Here is a 21539-nt window from a genome sequence, read left to right on the forward strand (position 1 = left end):
TAATAAATATAGTTCACCTCATAAGGACTAACACATGACAACTATCACAATTCACAACTTAATTAAACGACAAAACACAATAAAACACAAAGAAACTCTTTTTGTATTTTTATCAAACAATTGGAGTGCAAGGAGAAATGAACATAAAATATTTACAAATGTCAATACTAGATTTCATCAACTTCATTCTCATGCATATCCAATAATTTCAATTCTAAATTCATGTCAAAATCAACTCACAATATTACTCAAATCCTATATCTAGTGACTTTGAGTTTATGATAACTTATCAAGTTCCAATTCCTTGAATCCTCAATGAGCAACCATGCATTAAGTTCAAGAGTCTTAGTTGCTCTAAAATGATATTTTCTTATTTGAAACATGCTTCCTTGAGTCTTAACTTGTTTTCCTCCACTACAATGTTTCTTATTCACTTTGCCCAGTCTCCATTTCCCGTTACGTAATAAAGCTAGATTAAACACTTCTAAGTCTCTCACATCTAACTCACCCTCTTCCTTAAGTAGTGAATCAAACTTCGTTCCTAAATATCAATTTCATTAGATATTTTGTTTCAATTCTAAATTAAAAATTATAATTTTTCTCCAATTATGGATAATTAAACCACAACCAACATTAAACATAAAAACTAAATACTAATGTCAAATAAAAGTTTGATATAAAAACATTACCAAATACATAATAATTTAGTTGATTACATCTAACCTCAATAAAATGAATAATTTTTCATTGTCATAAGAACCTAAAAAGAAAAAAAAAATAACAATGAGAGAGGATTGATAATTAAAGAGGAGAATAAAGGACTAAAAAAACCCTAACAACCCTAAATGTCTTCAAAATTGTGTTCACCACTTTAGAATTACCAAAAGACCCCCTTTCCTTTAAAAACTAGGGAGAAATTAGCCATAGATGCCATGCCATCAAAATTGGTGCCCAATGCCACATGTTATGAGCTGAGCACGTGCACTTACACGAAAATGGTGCTCGGCACGAGTAAAGTTGCACTCAGCGAGTTTTGTGGTGCTCAGTTCATATCACCACTAAGAGTTAGTGTTTATAAACTTGAGGTGTGCCTTTTCATGACATTGGGCTTGATTCATGTGGCACCCAACATACACTTCATCATACTATTTATTGCAAAAAAAATTCAAAAGTTTTTAAAATAGGTTTCAACTCTTATATTTTATGTTTTGACTTAGATGCATTTTATATGTAATAAACACAAGATAGAGTTACAAGTAGACATCTTAAAGTGGTAAAATGTTGAATTGAAACTCATCCTAAGAATGATTTTGACACAACATTATATGTTCAATCCACAGTTGATAGAACAACTAATGAGTTTTAAAAGAAAAAACATGTCCCTAACAAAATATGTTAGATAAGACAAACATCTTAAAAAAAAGCATCAACATAAAGACAAACATCAATGGTCCAATTTAGGAAGTTTATAAAAGGAAGTTTTTGCAGGGAGAATCAACTTAAAAATGTATACGACATACCACTATGTAAATTCTTACATAAAGAAAACCGTAAAGCTTTAAGTCCTAAGTAGAATCATTGCATGTTATAAACAAATTTTTAGAGATGATTTATACTTATAAATTCTTTACTCAATAAAGTTAAAATTCTAGATAAAAGGTTTGTAACACCCTCTCAGTTAGAATTTCCTCGTAAACACAAAATAACTTGTTATTTAGTCTATAAAGACTTGTGAAGTTAGTCTAAAGAAACGTATACCCAATACATCTTAAGAAATTATTAGTAAATAAGTTAGAGAGACTCGTACTCTTATAAATAAATAAAAGTGAGTGACAAAGCATACTACTCAAAATTATATGTAATTAGTGAAAGATTTAATCATACATATAGTTTCTATTTTTAGTAATTTTTCTCAGATAAGGCTCTTGCTTATTTTTTGTCTTAATTGGGTATTTACTTTTGAAAAGATGAAGTAATTAGGTTATTGTCGTTAGTTTCATACTAACACGGTTAAAGAGGATATCACGCGTCAGTTTGTATTTTTTGAATTTTTAAAATATTTTTAGTTTAAAATTTTTTTAAAATAAAGAAGTATCACGTGTTAAGCTCATATGTGGTATCTGACAATGACAATATGATGTGATACTATTAGTACAACGTGTCATTGTCATTGGCAAACTATATGTCATTGTATTAGTCTCAACTTGATTCCTGTATTTTGATTTTGTCTTAATTCAGTTTCTATATTTTTATTTTGTCTCAATTTATGTTGGGTACAAACAAAGTCCCACATCCGATAAAATAAGAGATGGACATGGGTTTATATACACATAAGATACCTCCATTGCTAAGAGGCTTTTTGGAGTGATACCAAAAGCAAATCCGTGAGGGTTTGGCCCAAAGCGGACAATATCTTATCAGTATGGAGATCTAAAAAATAAATAAATAATTTTTTTAAAATAAAAAATTGGAGAAAATTTCATGAAAATTTTACTTAATATAAAATAGGTTTAATAGCTTTAAGTTGTGTCACATCATCATCCATTAATTTTGTTAACTTATATTTAACAGAAAGGACCAATCTGACCCACTATTTTAAAAGTTAGGACTAATTCAAAACACTTTTATAACGAGGGACTAAATTGAGATTTTTCAACGAAAATGAGGACTAAATTGGCTATTAAACCTATAAAATATCATAGAAGAAGAAACAAAAGTTCTAATTAATATGGAAGATCATAGAAGAAGAAACTATCTTCAATTACTCTTCTCATGAAAAATTTCTCCATTTTTTTTAAAATGTGAAATTTCACATCAATGATATGAAATTTCATTTTCAGGTCAATAATTTGTTCATTGAGTCTCATCATTTAAAAATTCCACATGTCATGTCACTGTTTTTTAAAGAACATAATTATCCTTTATATAATTAACTAAATATAAATATAAATAAATTTAATATTGTTAAAAATATTTAATAAAATTATCAATTTTAATAAAAATATTTGTAGATATTTATATACAAATTAAATTTTGTTTGAATTTATCAAAAAACAAAATTGTTTAATTTTTAAAAAAAACTAAGACTAAATTGAGACAAAATAAAAATACAATACAAGACTAAATTGAGATAAAAATAAAAATATAGAGACCAAATTGAGACTAATGCATGACACGATGACATGAGAATGACAAGACAAATTTTTTATTTTTTTAAATAAATTAAAAAGTAAAAATAATTAAAAATATTGAAAAAGTTAAAAAGAACAACACATCAACTAACATCTCTTTAACGGTAAGGAACTAATAGTAATGATTTAATTGTTTTAATTTTTCAAAATTAAAATTTAATTAAAATAAAAAATAGGTGGAAGACTTATTCCAGACAAAAAAAATTACGTGTACGATTAAACCACAGTGAAATGGTTGGGCGGGATAACTAGACGAAGGGAAGGGTATAAAATTAGAAAGTTCGCTGCTTTATTGTATAAACCCATTTAAAGAAAAAGCTAAATTAATTTTTTAAAATATAATGAATAAGATTTAATTAAAAACCAAAATAAAGGGCTAAAAAATATATTTTTTTATTTATATAAAATCCTTTAATGAAACCAATGCAAAGGGTGTGAATTATCTGTAACCAGTGACAGATCCAGGGAGTTCCGGCGTCGAGTGGCAAATGGCGCAACGCGGGTGGTCGGAAATGTTGTGCATAGCCACTCTATTGTTATGCGGCGGTTTTGCAACCTCCTTTTCCACGGACCCTCCGTTGCTCCAACAACAAAAGGACCGGGTCGGTACGCTCCCGGGTCAAACCTTCAACGTTAGCTTCGCACACTACGCTGGGTACATCACCGTCGATGAAAATGCTGAGAGAACACTCTTCTACTGGTTCATCGAGGCCCTTGAAGATCCTCATTCCAAGCCCCTTCTTTTATGGCTCAATGGAGGCCAGTTCAATCTTACTCTTCACTAGCTAACTATTCACCTTTGTTTTAGTTCTTCTGCTACTACATATAACATTGTTAACGATCGATTGACACGAAATCAAACATTTGGTGTTCATGCACGCAGGACCTGGTTGTTCATCCATTGCTTACGGACAGTCCGAGGAAATTGGACCCTTTTATATAAATCCAGATGGCAAGACTCTTCATCCCAATCCCTATTCTTGGAACCGAGGTGAGGTGTCCCCAACCTTCCTTTTCCACTTTCAGGTCATGTTGGGAGAAACTTTTCCGTACAATTTTGTAGGAGAGAAAATGTAAAGAAAAAAAAATTGTTTTGGAAGAGTTATGAGAAAACTTATCTGAGAAGAAAACATAGAAGATGAAAGTTGAAGAGGTTATATTATATGAGAACAGTTGTATTACTTAACCACTTTTTTGTTTTTTAGTTGCCAACGTTCTTTTTCTTGACACTCCTGTTGGGGTTGGATTTTCATATTCAATTAACGGATCCGACCTGCTGAACAATGGCGATAAAAGGACAGGTAGTGCAATTTTCATTCAGCTTCCTGTTTCAGGTTCACATTTGCACATGTATACACACATAAGCATATTAGGAGATAGCAGGGATCTTTACCGTTCAGTGATTATTAATATTGGTTTTGGTTAAATCAAAGAAGATTGAATGGTTAAGGTTAACTCCCCTACAGCTGTCACCTTATATTGCTACGTATAAATTTGTGCAAGTTAAATTAATCAAGCTTTTTGTGCAGCTGAGGACAATTTAGCATTTCTGCTGAAATGGTTTGAGCGTTTCCCTCAGTATAGAAGAAACGACTTTTTAATTGTTGGTGAGAGCTATGGAGGTAAACAATGTTGCTCAGCTTAAGTTTGTGCTCAAATTGAAAGTAATTGATATTCTGATCTTGAGATTTTTCTGTTTTTCTGTTTTGTTTCATTGTTTTTTTTTAAAGTCATTGTTTGCTAGTAGTGGTTATGTTGTCAACTGAAATAGATTTGGCACTTCAATACTGCTCTGTTTGTTTTATGTGTATGTTCGAGTTCTTTGATTTTGGTCTTAATAGATTTTAACATGCTCTAATTCATATTGTTCAATCATTAATCTCATGTATCAGGGCATTACGTTCCTCAACTTAGCCAAGTTATTGTTAGGTACAACTCAGCTAGTAAAGAAAATGCTATAAATCTGAAAGGTTTCATGGTATGGGTTCTAATTTTGCATAAAAATAAATATTTGATTTGTGTCACTTCTTATTATTAGTTTAATCTATATATCTCTGCTGCAGGTAGGAAATGCTCTGACGGATGATTATCATGATCAATTAGGGATGTTCGAGTTTATGTGGTCAACTGGTTTGATTTCGGATCAAACATACAAGCTTTTGAACCAACTTTGTGATTTTCAATCAGTTGAACACCCGTCACATGCTTGTGATAAAATTTGGGATATTGCTTATAACGAACTTGGAAATATAGACCCATACAGTCTGTATACACCACCGTGCCATGGCAATGTTAGTCAGCTAAGTGGGCTGGTGAGAAGAAAGAATGTAAGTGTGAATATATTTTAAATATGATTGTACAGTGCACGTGACAGGTTTGTAGTACATATAATTATTATTGTTGTGTTATGTCATGCTACAGAGAATTGGTAGACTCGGTCTCAATGCACCATATGATCCATGCACCGAAAGTCACTCCACTGCATACTTCAATCGACCTGAGGTCCAAACAGCTCTTCATGTTGATCTAGATCATAAGCCTGCTACATGGGATACCTGCAGGTAATGATCACTTGAGAAGCACTTGAAAATTTTCTATTTGCATCCACAGTATTTGATGCGAATATAAAATGATTTGATTTAAAACAAAAATATAGAAGGAAAAACAGAAAAGTGTAAGCTCCAAATAAGGTTTATGTGAACTGGGATGGGAAAGGCTTTAGAATGTCACAGGTGAAAATATTCTGTCTTGCTTTCTCTCCTATGGCAACATCCACCCTAAATTACTCTAGTGATCCCTTACCGTCTCCACCACACTGGACATATCTCATTCACCTTCTCTCCCATATCCATGCAATTTTTTCATCATTTCGTTGCTGCCAAGTGTTTGTTTGAGACACAATGGCACATTTCTCTTGAATAACTTTGCCCTACTCTTTGACTACATTTCTTAACTCATTCTCCGTCACCATGATTTTGTATGGTACTTAATACTGATCAATGTATGAATGATGTCATCGTACATCCTTATCTGTACAAAGCCTACACCAATTGTCTTACAAGAAGTATCTCTGCCCACCAAAATGTTATAACCTTTCAACTAATCAAATATGGTAAACCAGTCCCTTTGAGGACTCATGTGGTTCAACACCCACCTATCAAATCACTGTTGTCTTGAGACAATGCTCAACACGTGATCATCACAAATGACTCCACTTTCTGAGCTATAGTTGCCACCTAATCCTATTTTCCCAATATTGGACAATCTATCTTCTAATGCCCCGACTGCTTGCAATATATGTAAGCATCTTTAGGATTAATCTATCTTCCTCGACTTTTGGATGTTGGGTTTTTCTTGAAGAACACCAACCCAAAAGAAGACGCATTTTCTACTCTCTCAAATGTTAAGGCGAAACTGCCTTGTCTAGAGGCTAGACTTCACCTCTTCATGCGTAATGCAATCCTTTCCTATACTCAAAAGAACTTGCCAAGTTCTAGTAGGATGATGAGCATTATCAGTGCATCTTCATCTTCTACCTTGATATCGATGACTTGGAGCTGCTCCATCTAGATTGAATTGAATTCATCAAGATGAGCCTCGAGTACACACTCTTCTGTTGGGAATCCAAGTGTGAGTCTAAGTCCCACATTAAGTAAAAATGAGAAAGTTGAACACCATATAAGGATGAAAACCCATAAATTCATTGTCTTAAGGTTTTGGGTTGGAGGTAGTGCTAATCCCTTATGTGTGGATTGGGCTCATGTCTCATTGAGTTGTATCTCTATGTGATCTCTCTCTCGAAAGACCCATTAGTGGTATCAGAGTCAAATGTTTGTCTTGGTGACCGGCTCGAACAAGTTCCTATATCGAGAGTATAATTGACCTAACATGCTTCCAATCTTCTTCTATTGGCCCACTACCATATTTTTTGGACAATTCAACACCAAAATTCTTGTCTTACATATCCAACAAATTAAAGGCATCTTTAAAAGTCAAGAATGCCTCTAACATTAGGTAACTTGAATGCCACCTAGTTTCATCTTCGAGATAAAGACGACCTTTGTAAGAATTTTTCTCTTGCTCTTTTTTTCAAATATAAGACTCTAGTGTGGGGTTTATAGGGCTTTGGTCTCCAACTACCATAGGTGGTTCTCATCTGTCCTCAAGTCATTTTAACTGATTTTTTGTTAATCTTTTTTCACAATCGGTGCCAAAGCCCATATCTCCTTATTTACAAATGTATCTTGTCTTGTCATTTTTCATATGACCACACATGTCTTGATATTTTCATTTCTTGTTATTTTTACTATCGTTTTAATAATTTAAGAATCCCTGCAACTACATCATTTCGAGATTTTGATAATTGGTAGCAACTTTAGGGATTGTAGGAACAACATAAAATGTATTGTCGTACCTTTTGTTTATATCTCTCTATTTGCTCCTGTTTGGTTTCTTTTACCAAACTTACAGGCAACACAATCCTCTTATTCTCATTTTTTGCAGTGACGTGGTAAATTCAAACTGGAAGGATTCTCCAATAACAGTGCTCGATATTTATCATGAACTTATTGACGTGGGTTTGAAGATATGGGTGTTCAGGTTAGTGTTATTTTCTTATATCTAGATTTAAACCTATAGGTTACAAAAACTTTACCTTTTAGTCTATATAGGTAAAGGATCCATTTTATTCTTACACCCCGTTTTAAATTTCTCTCTCCCTATAAATATTTTTTTTTACACATACCGTTTTAAATTTCTCTCCCTATACATATTTTTGTCTTTTAGTCCCTATGAAAAGGAACAAAAGGGATTAAAAATGATATATGTACAGACCAAAAGGAGTTCTTTTAAGTGTAGGGACTAAAAGGACAAGTTTTTGTAAAAGGATCAAATGGTTAATTTAACCTAATACCTCTGTCTTTATACGGGTTTACTCGTTTGTTTGATGTCATAAATATATATGTAAAGTGGGCCAAGAGCTTGAAAGTGATTCTCAGCATCTGTTACGCTGCCTTGTACAATTGGCTAATTACTTATGATCTGAAACCCTCTTGATCAAATTCATGATTTCACATCATCTAAATGTACAAAATAATTTCAATGTCCTTGATCATATCAGTGGTAATACGGACACGGTGATACCTGTCACGTCTACTCGCTATAGCATAAATGCTCTGAAGCTACCTACCGTGAGTCCTTGGCGTGCATGGTATGATGATGTGGAGGTAAGTGATTCCACAATGAGTTTTGTATTTCTTGTGACTTGGTTTCTCTTAGTTTATTTTCTGTTATTAAGACCCATGTGCACTGCTACGTGATATAAATGAAACAGGTAGGAGGATGGACCCAAGAATACGATGGCCTTACGTTTGTGGTTGTAAGGGGTGCAGGGCATGAAGTTCCTTTGCATAAACCAAAACTTGCTCTCACACTCTTCCAAAACTTCTTAGCAGGAACATCAATGCCTGATCTTGAGCTTCACAGTGCCTCTTGAAATTTACCTTTACCGTTACCACGGGACCCTCCTCTGTTGCATTATTTTATGTTTAAAAATGTTCTCTATTGACTCCATTTTTTTTCTACTTTTCTTTTTTTATTTTTAATATTGCGTAAGTCAGACTTGTGCTGTTCACTGTTTAATTTTAGGATCATATGTAATGATGGAAATAAAATGGATGAAGTTTGGTATGATAGATTTATCCAAGAAAATTATTGAGAAAAACGATCGCTAGGAAAAGTTAAGAAAAAATTAAATGAATTGAAATGGAAATGAAAAAGATCGCTTGTTTGATGAAATTTTGAAAATATATTAAATTAATTTATAGTGTAATGTCCATAATTTTTGTCTAGCAGTATTATTCTATTTAAATAAATTAAATCTCACATAATAAAGTTTAAGAAGAATCAATCTGTACATTAAAAGAATATCATCAGCATACAATTTAAATTAACTCTGCATTAAATTAATTTAATGAAGGTACGAAAGATTATGAATACGTAAAATGGTAGATTTATCTTTACTTTTAAAACATTTAAATTTTATATTCGCTTTCAAAATAACAATAATTTGTTATAAATAGGCTAGATATAAATAGATAATAAATTAAAATAATAAATCTCATGCAAAAGAATGATTTAGCTTAAATATACATATATATAATCATACACTTCTAACAAAAAAATACCTCTAGATATAATTTTTTTTCATTCTTTCAGCTTTCAAATGATTTGATCTTAAAAATATTGTGTTTTCCCCTGTTTTGGTTGTTTGATGTTTATATATTACATACAACCTCAAACTCTTTTGTTACAGGTACATTCAGAGATGAGAAATAGAAATATAATGAAGCTGTAATGAAGAGTGCTCTTCCAATGGATATCAGCATAAATCTTTTGGCCACTCACTAGCCTATTGCTTCAATCCCTCGTGGAATATTCTTCAACAGCATATTATCATCACAACCTTTTCCAACATTTTCATCCAACCAACTATTTCATCGAAGCTTTAGAAGAATTTGTCTGGATGTTGATTGTGTGTATATATCAAAGAATTATGACTTTTGAAACACAGCTTCATGTTGTAATATGTAGTTTATCTTTTGAAGCGTAGTTTCCTGTTGTAATATCTAATTTATCTTTTGAAGTAAAGCTTATTGTTGTAATATCTATTTTATTTTATTTAAGGTATTAAAAGCTTTGTATTGTAATAATGTACAATTTAATTGGTCTAATAAAAAGTTGTTGATGGAATTACTTCTTTTTCATTCTTGTTTATACAATTGATGCTGCAAAGTTTATCACACAATCATATCAGTAAAAAAAACATTAACCTACTCATATCATACAAACAACTAATCATGAGTTGCCTCAATTTCTAATAAAGCTTCATTGAATTGTTGGAACGATGCAACAGCTAAGATAGTCTAACTAAATTCTAATTATTCATTTGATGCAATATTGCAGTTATTCTGAACATCCGAAACAAAATAAAATAAGATTTATGTTAGTAACTTCAATAAAATATCTTGTAATTTATTGTTACATTAAAAAAATACATATACAAACCATAAGCACGTGAAACTCATTTGATATGGTTGAGACAAAGAAGGTACTAAATATGACTTTACTGGGAATGAAGTTGATGACTCTAATAAACTTCATAATCCACAGTGTATGCTTCTGGATAATCTGATACATTATGAACTAATCTTAAAAGTATTGAACATCTTTGTTTGCTTATATTGTTTTGAGCTTTCCAATCTAAGATCAACATTAATTGGCTTTCCACCATGATCAATCATTGTATCATTTCGTGCATGTCTTATCCAATTCTTTAATATATATTTTTCTTCAAGAAGCTTGATATCCTTACAAAATAATATTCTTAATGAATGAAAACACAATATTATTCATTGTTCAAATTTTCTACAACTACAAGTAATTGTCCACTCCCTATTCTCTCTCTCTCTCTCTCTCTCTCTCTCTATATATATATATATATATATATATATATATATATATATATATATATATATATATATATATATATGACGCATGTGAAACTCTCCATTCTCTTTTTCATCCACCATTGTGATAACATAGTCATAACATGCATTTGTTTCTTTCTTTTCAATTATGTTTGTTGCAATTACTATATCTTGTTCTCTTTGAAACAAGTTGAACATAAGAGGAATGTATACGTGTGAGAGTGATCAAAATAAGATTAACTTTGTACTATCATTTCTGATAACTTTGTATATCCTTGTAACTCATTATAATTTTTTCTTAAACAATATGTTCAAATTGTTGAAAAAGTTTATTGATATTCAGATTAAGCGTAGTGCAACTCTTTATATCTTTATATTTGAATTAATGTGCTTTTACTTAGTTGTGTGCTTCTCATGCCAAGCAAAGCAATCTTCGTATAAAACGTTGCCCCATTTCTCTTTTTTCTTGATATATTGAATTCAACCATGCTTTTTCTTTAACAAAGTCAATCGAAGTCGTCGAAGTTTGAGTTAATCGATCCAAGACGAAGGTCAAGCCAAATTGGTCTACATAAACTTCAGTATGCTCGATCGAAGGTTAAGTTGAGTTAGTTGGTACTAAGAACCGACATAAGTTGGTTTCAATTGAAGAATTGAACTTAGTCAACCCCAACCAAAGGTTGAGCCGAGATGGTTCCAACCAAAGTTCTAGTCAAGTTGGCCTTAATCGAAGATCAACTCAAGTTGACATATGCCAAAAGATCAAACGAAGTTAACAAAGGTTGAAAGTCAAGTCAATATGTTCTAGGCTGACAGGTTAGAGGTTGAGTCAAGTTGGCTAAGACTGAAGAATTAAGATGAGTCAACCTAGTATGAAGGTCAGGATGAGTTGACCCAAGCCAAATAATTGAGATGAATTGATTCGAGTTGAAAGCCTAGTCGAGATGACATGAGCTAAAAGTTGGGTAGAGTTTGCCTAGGTCGAAAGTTAAGCTAAGTTGACCCTAACTAAAAGTTAAGACAAATTGGTCCAAGTAATTAAAGGTCGAGACAAATCAACATAAACTCAAGTAAAGGCATGTTGGTTTAGAAGCTTTAACTGATGTTGAGACCTAGACCCAAGTCGAGCCAAGTGAACCAGACTCAACTTAACATAAGTCAACCTTAGTCAAGTTAAGTCAAGTCAATCCAATCCATATCTAATAAATAGACTTAATAGTCAAATATATTATATCAATATCATTGTATTTAATTTAATTGACCAAGTGAATTCAATCTAAATTCGATCCAATTTAAGATAGATTAGAAAAATCTAAATTTTGTTGACTTAGTTAAAATGAATTTGGATTATGGATCCAATCTATTTTATTTTATCCAAATTAGATCTTAGAGAAGATATTGATGAGAAAATCTCACAATATACACACTCAAATATTTTCCTAAAGTTGAATCTTATTATTCATTGATAATTGAAGGCTTTAAAATAATTACAGGAATAAAAATATTACGGGAATAAAAATAAAATCTGAAAATAAAATATCAAGTATCTTAAAAATAAAATCTGCTTCATCTGTCATAAAATAATATTGTACCTAGATAAACCAAAAATCATAACTACGTATACCCAGTTTATCTCTATCAAATCAAACGAAATATTACTATACCCAAAAACTAATAAAATAAGATTTAAACAAAATTATTAATAAAACCCTAAAATTTAAGTTTATCCCAACAAACTTCCCCATAAACTTAAATCCTTCCTTCCTTCATTCGACTTTTCATGTGCATCATCCCACACCGGGGTTACTTCTTCCAATCAGATTTGACTTCTTCTTTTTTCTTATGGCCCTCTTGTCTTTTACCTTGGTTGTCCTCTTTAATGCTTTGACTGACTTTGTTATGTCCGACTTCTCAATAACCTTGACCAACTCGTTTCTAACCTCAGGCGATTTCTCAATAATCTTGGCCGACATCTTCATCGGGTTCTTTTCAACATCTTCATCATCTTCTCTGTCTGGTTCAAGAACATTAGATGCTTTCTCTTCTTTTCCAAGAGTCGCCTTCTTCAACTCCTCAATCTCAACCTTTTGTTTATTCATAATTTCATTAGCTTCATCTAGAAACCTCCCTATCCGTTGAATCTCTTCATCTTTTTGTTTGAGTTCTTTCTCCAGGTTTTCCTTCTCCACAATTGTTGCATCCTTTATCGAGATCACTGCATCCACTGTTGGGATTGGGTTCTCCATTGTCCATTACACCCGAGCTCTTTGCCATCAACAGAATTCCACACTCTTCTTCAACATCTTCAGTAACGAGATTTGTCTTTCCCATTGTCTCGGATACCATTGTTGGATCTATCGAGGAGGAGGTTCCCTATGTGTTACACAAACACCAATAACATCTGAGTCAACTATATAAGGGATCGACACCACTCTTTACCCAAAACCTTAAGACAGTGGGTTAATGGGTCTTTCATCTTTATATATTGTTCTACTTTTTCATTTTTATCCAATGTGAGACTTGAACTCACACTTGGATACCCAACAGATATCTCAAGAAGGCAACTCAGAAAATAAATATTTATAAAAATTAGAATAAAATCTCTCGCATAAAACAAATAGCTTATAAATTAACTCATAATAGCTCACCCTAAGTTTGAATAAGAATAAGAACGTGTGCTGATACTTAGCTGGGAATTCAAGTCTTACATTTGCAAATAAAGTTTGAACGGTCACTGCAAAAATCTCATGAATAAGAGGTTGTGTGAGTGTTTTGAAATTCTTTTTGTGTTTCTTCTATGTGTTGTTTAGCAAGTCCAAAAATATATGTAGATAATCAACTCTTAGTGGGCCTAATATTGAAACCAAGACCTTCAATAGAACAGGAGCAAGTTAAATCTGGATAAATTAATTATTTAAATTCAAAATTTTCGGGACAATTGAATCCAACCAATTAAAACATAACTGATGTCATTCCTGTTAAACTTAATTTAGTGTCAAATTGTAATCCCTCGATTTTATGGCTTACTTTAAAAAAAAAAACAACTTTTTAAATAAAATGACCAACTTTTTATTCATTGTTGCTTATCAAATATGCTTATTTTAAAAATATATAATCTCTCGCCTATATAAATAGGTAAATTCTAGCTACTTCCAAAAATGGTGATTTAAAAATATACTTTATTACAGAAATACTTATTTTGTGTTTAAATAATCTGCCCTTGGTTAGAAAGCTGCTTGACCCTTGTTCATTTAATTTTCCGCTATCCGTTTGCGTTAAAGAATGACAAAGTGACAAACAAAAACCAAGGTAAAGAATTTGTAAAGGCAGAAACTGCAGAAACTGATGAATAATGAGACTAGTATTTTGAATTTACAGACTGAGATTGCTAGTGCGATAGTATTAGCTCAAGCTTATCTCGATTACATAGAAAGATAGGGATACCAACCATGAATAATAGCCTGATAGAACAGGCAACACAAGATTTTACTTACAAGTAGACAAATACAGATATAAATCTTTCAAAAACAAATACAGAGCTAAAACATCTACTCTGACAATTTTTTACATGGGCACTACTTGGATTCTTCATTAAAACAACTTTTCCAAATCCCAGTGGTTCCCAGGGTAGAAATTAAACCTGCACTGCTACAAAGACACAACATACTCCCCATGCAGGTAAACACTGCTAGGTAGCTCCGTACTTGCCAAATTTGAAAGTTCGGAATAAGAGAACTAATTGGCATGACTGTCGCCATCCTCTTCTGATATGTTAAACAAGAACTTTGGAAGAGATGCGATTCTAGGTAGGTGGAGAAGCAAATCACTAAACGAGTCTTTCCTAGACATGCCTAGTGCTTGCTTGCCACCAGAAACATCCCTTAATTCCTCTTCGGCAGGCTTGACATCTTTTCCATCATCAGGTCCTTCAATAGTACTACTATCTTCAGTAAAATGAGAATTCTGCACTGTTACAGGGTCCTTCTGCAGAAGACAGCAGAGAGAATTAACCCTTGACATGAGTGACTTTTCATCAGAAGTTGCTGCAACCTGATTGTCATTGAGAAGATGTTGTGCAATATCTTCTAGGATCTCCTTGTACTCTGCTCCTCCATCAGAGAATGGTGGATTCCCAGAGGATATTTGCTCTGATAGACAAAGTTCAATTTGGCCAATAAAATCACTAACTGACATAGAAGGTCGAAGTCCAGGAAGTTTTATCTGATCCCTATTTCTTGGGCCCTTCGAATCAGTTTCAGAGCTTGTACTCCCTTCAATTGAACTACAGTCCATGACTTGTGTATAAAATGCAAACAAATAAAACAAGTAAGCCAAACAGCACCAGAAAAATCAAGGTACTGACAAATACACTAGAATAATATCTAAAGATGAAAAAACATGGACTGGCAAATAAGGTACAGAAATGACTAATCAATCAAACTCAACTATACAGATAGAATTTTTGCTCAAGAAATCCTCATCATATTGGAATACTAAGTAGAGCCCAAAATGGAAAACCAAAGCTGAAAGTTCTGGGATACACCCCAATGTGAACAGTACATTAGAACCTTTGGATAGAAGTATGCATTTCATTTTTAAATATCTTGTTAGAATACTTTCCTATTTTATCATCATTATTGTGTCAAGGATTATCCTATTTATCATGTTGTGTCTAAGATTACCTTATTTATCATGATTATATTGTGTCTAGGTTACCTTATTTATCATGATTATATTGTATCTAGATTTACTCTATTTATCACTGTTATATTGTGTCCATTTATTCATATAAATAAAAAATTAGGAAAGGGATCAACTAAAATCCTCTAAGAATTATTTGAGTTTAATTCTCAAGTCATCTGTTTCCTTTTTATTTTTATATTTTTGGGGGCAAAGTGAATTGGTCATGAAACAGAAGGCGGAGTGAACTTAGTTCTTGTATTAATACCTGAACTGGGTGAATGTGCATCTTGCAGGAGACTATCCATTGTGATTCCAGGTGGATCGTTGTGTTCAATCTTAAGTGATGATGACAGGGATGTCACAGGTGATCCACTGTCTTGAAAACAAGATGCGGAGGATCCTTTACCACTGACTTGAAGCTGCTCATGACCTTTTGAATTTTCTGGATCCTCAAAAGCAGAAGGTTGTGGGTCAAAATGTGGTGACTCCAAAATTATCTCTGGCTGTTGGCTTAAGAAATTAAGGCGCACGTCGCACTGAATAAGCTTTTCAAAATGTTTTGCCAACAGCCCTTGTGGACATTGCAAAAAGTGCAACCTACAAACCACAATATCATACTTTCAATCTCATTCACTCAATTACTCCAGTACACTTCATACCGCCTTTTCAAATTTCAAAGCTGAATAATGGGTTTATTGAAATGCTTTATTTTTTTATGACAACTTATGATAAATGAATAAAATCATCAAACTTTTCAAAGGGAAAGAGCTGAACCCATCCCAGAAGAAAACAGTTTTAAAGAATATACCTATGTTTGCTACACTGTCCATCAGTAAAATCCGCTGTTGCCTGCCATAGTGTATGCTTTCTAGGCTGAGGATTAGTCTCCCTGAAGTAAAGAGGCGGTCTAGCAAGCTGAGACAATAATTGAAAAATCATACTCTAATCTCAAACCCATACATATACATAAATGATTCATAAAACTCAAACAGCTAAAACAGATAAATAAATTACCACAACAGTCAATGTACTAGGCCCATTATCAGGACAATGTCCCTTAAGTGCGGCGATATCTGACCATTGGATTTCTATTTTGCTCTTCAGACCACCTTCAAGAACTTCCCAGACAAGTTTATGTTTAGCAAAGTAACACTTCGCAACCAAGTCACCCTCATATCTCGATTTATACTGCCAAAAGTAGAACCTTCAGCCAGTCAAAGTTGAATAACAAAAATACAGTTACAAAACATAGCCCCAACAAATCTCAAATATACCTCCCATGCACCAATCTTAAGAAGCGAAGCCGGAAAATTTGAAGCTTTAAGCTTGTCAGCAGCACTAGCAGCCCTGTTCTCCCTTTTCATTCCAGGACTTAAATTCTCGTCTTGCTGCGCTGTTCCCTGAGAGAGCTTCATCTGAATCAAATCCAGCAGCGAAGGACTCTTTCTCAGGCGCAACCCTAAAGGACTCGGCTCGTCGAGAATATTCAGATTGGGAGGAGAACTGGAAGCACTCCATTGCTACACGATTAGCACAAAATTTCAATCTCTCCAACTAAACAATACAAAACGCTTGCTCTATGATTTGGAAAAATACAATTAGGCAAATTAGGCAATTTAGATAACGTGTAAATTAATACAGTCTGGAAATAGCAATTGCCAACGCAAAAGAAGGATTTAACAAAGAAATAAAAAAAAAATCTTTTGAACACAATTTAGGTCACTAAAAACGCGATCCATGAAAGGGAGATAGACAGTTAGATAAAACGTTTACGAAATACCTGAGACGAGGGTTTGTGACGCTTGTTGAGGGGGCCATGCTCTTCTTCCAGTGGGTCCTCGACGATCTCCAACTTGACGGTGTTCTTGTTCTTCGCATCACCGCACGAAATGGTTTCGGCCTTTCCAGAATTCTTCATCAGCTGAACCATTACCACTAACGAATTCAATCGAAGACGGAGAAGAAGGTGTTGGAGATACCGGAAACCCTAATTGCAAACGAAGAGTAGCGATGGGCTGGGCTTTCGAAATGGTTGTTCGTTGAGGAAGAAAGGGGTGTCTATGTCCACGTAATGTTTATTTCCTTTTCTATTTAAATAAATTTTTCCAAAACATATATTTTAAGCATATGAATTATATTATAATTAAAATTTACATGTGTTTTTAAATATAGAAAATTATATTATAAATTTATAATAGATTACTAATAACTAATATTGTGGAGTAAAACCGTTGGTTATTTATAACTTAATTATTTTCTTAAAATAATAAATTTTCAATTTATAAACAATATATAAAAAAAAATCCAGAAAAATTCTAAAAATATTATTTTTGAAGAAAAATATTCATATTTTTTTTAAATAACATATTATAAAATACACATTTTAATTTATATGTAGAATTACTAAAGGAGTTTAATAGGTATTTATGAAAAAAAAAATATAGTTTTTAAAATAATTATTATTATACAATTTAACTATCACTATTTATAGTTAAATGGTAATGTAAATTACATATTATTATTATTAAAAATGGTAAGAACATTGAAAATAGTCTAAAAGTATTAGCAATCTTGAAAGATAAAATTCTATCATTTATTTAATTAATATAAGATAAAAGTTGTAACATCCCAATTATTATAGCATTAAACTATAATAGAGTTCTTACATCATTGATACAATAGAACAGTTGATAGAAGGAGGAATAACAGTTTTCCTCATTATTATACAAACCATCACTCAAATTTCAAACCAAATACAATTCACGCTTAAAACAGAGACTAAAAATATAAGTCTCATTCTTATAACTAAGCTTCCGTCGATCCTCCGTCTAAAGCTTGCTCCACCGGCATATCACCAACTTCTGCTCCCATCCACCGGATGATCATCGCCAGACAAAATACATAACACAAAATAACAACCACACAACAGACAAAGCAAGGGTGAGCTAATGCAACATAAAATGTTATGGTAAATTAAATTAATAACCAAATTTCCAACTTACAAGTTAAATTACTCAATAATACAATAAACATACCATAATCATCGTAGACTCACTCATCCTGATAATCGTATGAATATTGAACTCTTAGCTAGTTCTACACTTACAGTGGTACTTTACTCAGCTACATCCTTCCTACTCTGTCCCCCAAACTGGATTTTCGGATATGGATGCACTTATTCGCTAGCTCAAGTATTCTATCCTACTCTGTCCCCCAAATTGGATCTTCGGATATGAATACAACCCCTGAAGCTACATCCTTCCTACTCTGTCCCCCCAAACTGGATCTTCGGATATGGATGCACTTACTTGCTAGCTCAAGTATTCTATCCTACTCTGTCCCCCAAACTGGATCTTCGGATATGAATACAACCATTGAAGCTACATCCTTCCTACTCTGTCCACCTCACTGTAGATCTTCGGTAAGGATTTCCCACTCTCCACCACATAGCTTTCTCTCTAAGTGAGATCGAGACTATTGAGAGCATAAGAATGAACCCCTAAATCGGAGTTCCTATATTCATACGTACGGTACTTGACACAAAATCAACAAGGAGTTCCTTCTTGGAACTATATTCCACATTTTCCATTCATAAATACACATGTCAACATATTATCATTTTTAGTCATATCTCAAGAAAATAACTCTTACATACTCAGACATTTCACATCCTTACAGAAACATCACTTATTAACACATAACTCTTTATGGTTTATTAATTCGAACCCTTAAGTAGTTCAAACAGCTTGGATACCCTCACCAATGGCTCCGGAAGGGTCAAAAACCCCCATATCGACCTAAAGAACGTCCAAAACGGACATCCAAAACTCCCAAAATGTCAAAAACATCAAAAACACTAAATTTGTCACACATAACTCGCTCCAGCGAGTTGACTCATTCGCTCAAGCGAATTTACTATTCCAAAATCACAAAAATTCACTTCTCGGCTATACCGACTATTCCTTTTATCATACAGACTTTCTAAACATCCAAAAACTACTCTCCGATCAACAACCCATATTCATTCAAAGCTTATAAACATCTAAACTAAACATATAAATAAAAGGCAGCGGATGAATAGTACAATCCAAAATTTTCTATCAATAACCTAGTCTCCTTTTAAATCCATAAACAGATTCAAAATCTTCGATATATACGTATACCTTAAAAAGAACTTCCACCGATTCAAAATACTTAATACGAACAAGATCTCTTCAAAATTATCAACACAGAAGCATATCCCAATTCCAAACCGTACATCAATTCAAAAGATACAACAGAAGCAGAATTTCATTCTAAAATCATAAAGAGAATCAAAATCCTAAACATATACCAAATTTAGATCATACAGAAACAAAAAGACTCAAGGTTAGCTCCCCTTACGGTTTTCTCCTTAGCTAGCCTTTCGAAAAAAAACTTTGCGAACGTTCTCCCGACTCAAATCACAGCTCTAAAGTCCCTCTGCTCCAAAACCTTCGTACTCTAGCCTCTGGTTCAACTTAGGAACCATTCCAGCCCCTGGGACGTCCTTAAATAGCCAAAAACACGTTTAAACAGTAAAACACGTTTAAACAGTCAAAAACACGTCAAAAACGTGTCCACTCACTCGGACAACTTTGCCAGTCTGGTTGAACTCCTTCCCGATGTCAGAATTACACGTATGAGTACTCAAATCGAAGCTATTCGAATCTACTTTCTAATGAAGAAAGAATTAACTCAATATCTAATTTATAAAAAAAAATTATAATTGAAATACTAAACCTTGTCAAAGTCGACAACATTGTATTTTGTACTATACTTCGTACTTTTGTTGCAACTTGTTACATCTTGAGTTTCTTAGTATTCTAATGACTCAAAACTTACTTTTTCTTCTAATTTTCAGGGTCTTACAAAAGTTATAAGGGTTAAATATGTTTTTAGTCATTTAACTATTACACGATTTTGGGTTTAGTTTCTATTCCAAAGTTTTGTTCCTTTAGTTTTTTTAGTTTTGAAACTATTATAATTAGTCCTTAAAATGTGTTAAGTTTTTTGTGAGGTGACAAACAACAAGTCACGTGTGATAAAAAGCATTTTACATGATAAAAAGGACAATCATAATGAAATTCGTTAATCAATTGATAAAAACAAGTGAAATATTTAATACTTAAGATTTGAATAATAATTTTGATATTTATTTTTTATGATTTATTTTGATTTAAAATGACTATTTTGAATTAATTATCATTTTAAACTTTTAAAAGAGTTAATTATTATTCATTTTATAATTTATTTTTTATATTCATATATCTACCCATAGAATGCAAAACATATTAGAGATATATGAGTTTATGTCGAATATGATTATATTTAAAAATTAATAACATTCAATAAATTTAATCATGTTATAAAAATATTAAATGACAATTATTGTCAAACTAAAAATTGTAATTCATTAATAATTAATAATTAATGAATTTTATAAAAGTTTCTTTAATAATTCAATTAATGCTAATATATATTTTTTTCATAGGAAAAGGTTAGCTTTTACTTTTGAGTATTATATGAGATCTCTCCTTCAATTTTCTTTAGAATTTAGTGAAATGAATAAGGTTGGTTATAAATTGGTGAGTTGAATATTAAGACAGATACTTAGATTAGGTGAAGAATAGTTATATATGGTAAATGATTTTGTTTGGCAACTTTGTCTTTATTGTTATATTTGATTTTTGATTTGTAAAAAAAAATGATGAGTAAAATATTAAGCAAAGATTAGGTGGAGATTAGATGTATATTGTCAATGAATTTGTTTGGCAGATTAAGAATTTGTTCAATTTTTATTTTATTTTAAGAATTTAATGTATTTTAAATTATCGTTGAATTTATACGTAACGTATTTGTTGGACATTTAATTGATGAATGAACATTAAATGCCTTTTAGAAATTTAATGCAACAATAATTGCTATCGTCTGAATTGATTTATTGAATTTTAATGGTGGTTTTGATTATTCGTTTGGAAAGAGTTGGGAAGGGGTGTCTATGTCCACGTAATGTTTATTTCCTTTTCTGTTTAAATAATTTTTTACAAGCATATGAATTATATTATAATTAAAATTTAGATGTTTAAATATTTTATTATTTAATTAATAAAAGGTTAAATTTATAAATAATTTTTTTAATTGATTTTTATTTTATAAA

General features: G+C 32.2%; 2 protein-coding genes across 2 annotated transcripts; one reads left to right on the forward strand and one right to left on the reverse strand.

Moving 5' to 3' along the window:
* The first annotated feature begins 3617 nt into the window (after nucleotides 1-3617).
* Nucleotides 3618-8884, forward strand: LOC148204329 (serine carboxypeptidase II-2-like). The gene is made up of 10 exons (XM_088107528.1): nucleotides 3618-3950; nucleotides 4075-4182; nucleotides 4397-4492; nucleotides 4721-4813; nucleotides 5084-5169; nucleotides 5255-5518; nucleotides 5613-5752; nucleotides 7695-7790; nucleotides 8311-8416; nucleotides 8524-8884. Exons 1-10 carry the CDS (start codon nucleotides 3680-3682, stop codon nucleotides 8683-8685), a joined length of 1422 nt encoding a protein of 473 aa, XP_087963654.1. The 5' UTR covers nucleotides 3618-3679; the 3' UTR covers nucleotides 8686-8884.
* A 5119-nt stretch (nucleotides 8885-14003) lies between these two features.
* Nucleotides 14004-17424, reverse strand: LOC148204330 (uncharacterized). The gene is made up of 6 exons (XM_088107529.1): nucleotides 17142-17424; nucleotides 16636-16881; nucleotides 16376-16549; nucleotides 16170-16276; nucleotides 15627-15958; nucleotides 14004-14973 (listed from the first exon to the last, which is right to left on the reverse strand). Exons 1-6 carry the CDS (start codon nucleotides 17289-17291, stop codon nucleotides 14414-14416), a joined length of 1569 nt encoding a protein of 522 aa, XP_087963655.1. The 5' UTR covers nucleotides 17292-17424; the 3' UTR covers nucleotides 14004-14413.
* Nucleotides 17425-21539: the final 4115 nt, after the last annotated feature.

This window comes from Vigna umbellata, chromosome 2, assembly GCF_029865625.1.
Source record: "Vigna umbellata cultivar VRB3 chromosome 2, Vumbellata_1.0, whole genome shotgun sequence".
Classification (NCBI taxonomy): domain Eukaryota; kingdom Viridiplantae; phylum Streptophyta; class Magnoliopsida; order Fabales; family Fabaceae; genus Vigna; species Vigna umbellata.

Excerpts from the sequence above, each read along its gene's own strand:
- LOC148204330 (XM_088107529.1), bottom strand. The coding sequence starts at position 17,291 with ATGGTTCAGCTGATGAAGAATTCTGGAAAGGCCGAAACCATTTCGTGC. Across the intron at positions 16,882-17,141 it reads GTCACAAACCCTCGTCTCAG|CAATGGAGTGCTTCCAGTTC; the intron begins GTATTTCGTAAA and ends CTAATCGTGTAG. Across the intron at positions 14,974-15,626 it reads TGCACATTCACCCAGTTCAG|TCATGGACTGTAGTTCAATT; the intron begins GTATTAATACAA and ends TTTATACACAAG.
- LOC148204329 (XM_088107528.1), top strand. The coding sequence starts at position 3,680 with ATGGCGCAACGCGGGTGGTCGGAAATGTTGTGCATAGCCACTCTATTG. Across the intron at positions 3,951-4,074 it reads TCTTTTATGGCTCAATGGAG|GACCTGGTTGTTCATCCATT; the intron begins GCCAGTTCAATC and ends TCATGCACGCAG. Across the intron at positions 8,417-8,523 it reads CATGGTATGATGATGTGGAG|GTAGGAGGATGGACCCAAGA; the intron begins GTAAGTGATTCC and ends TAAATGAAACAG.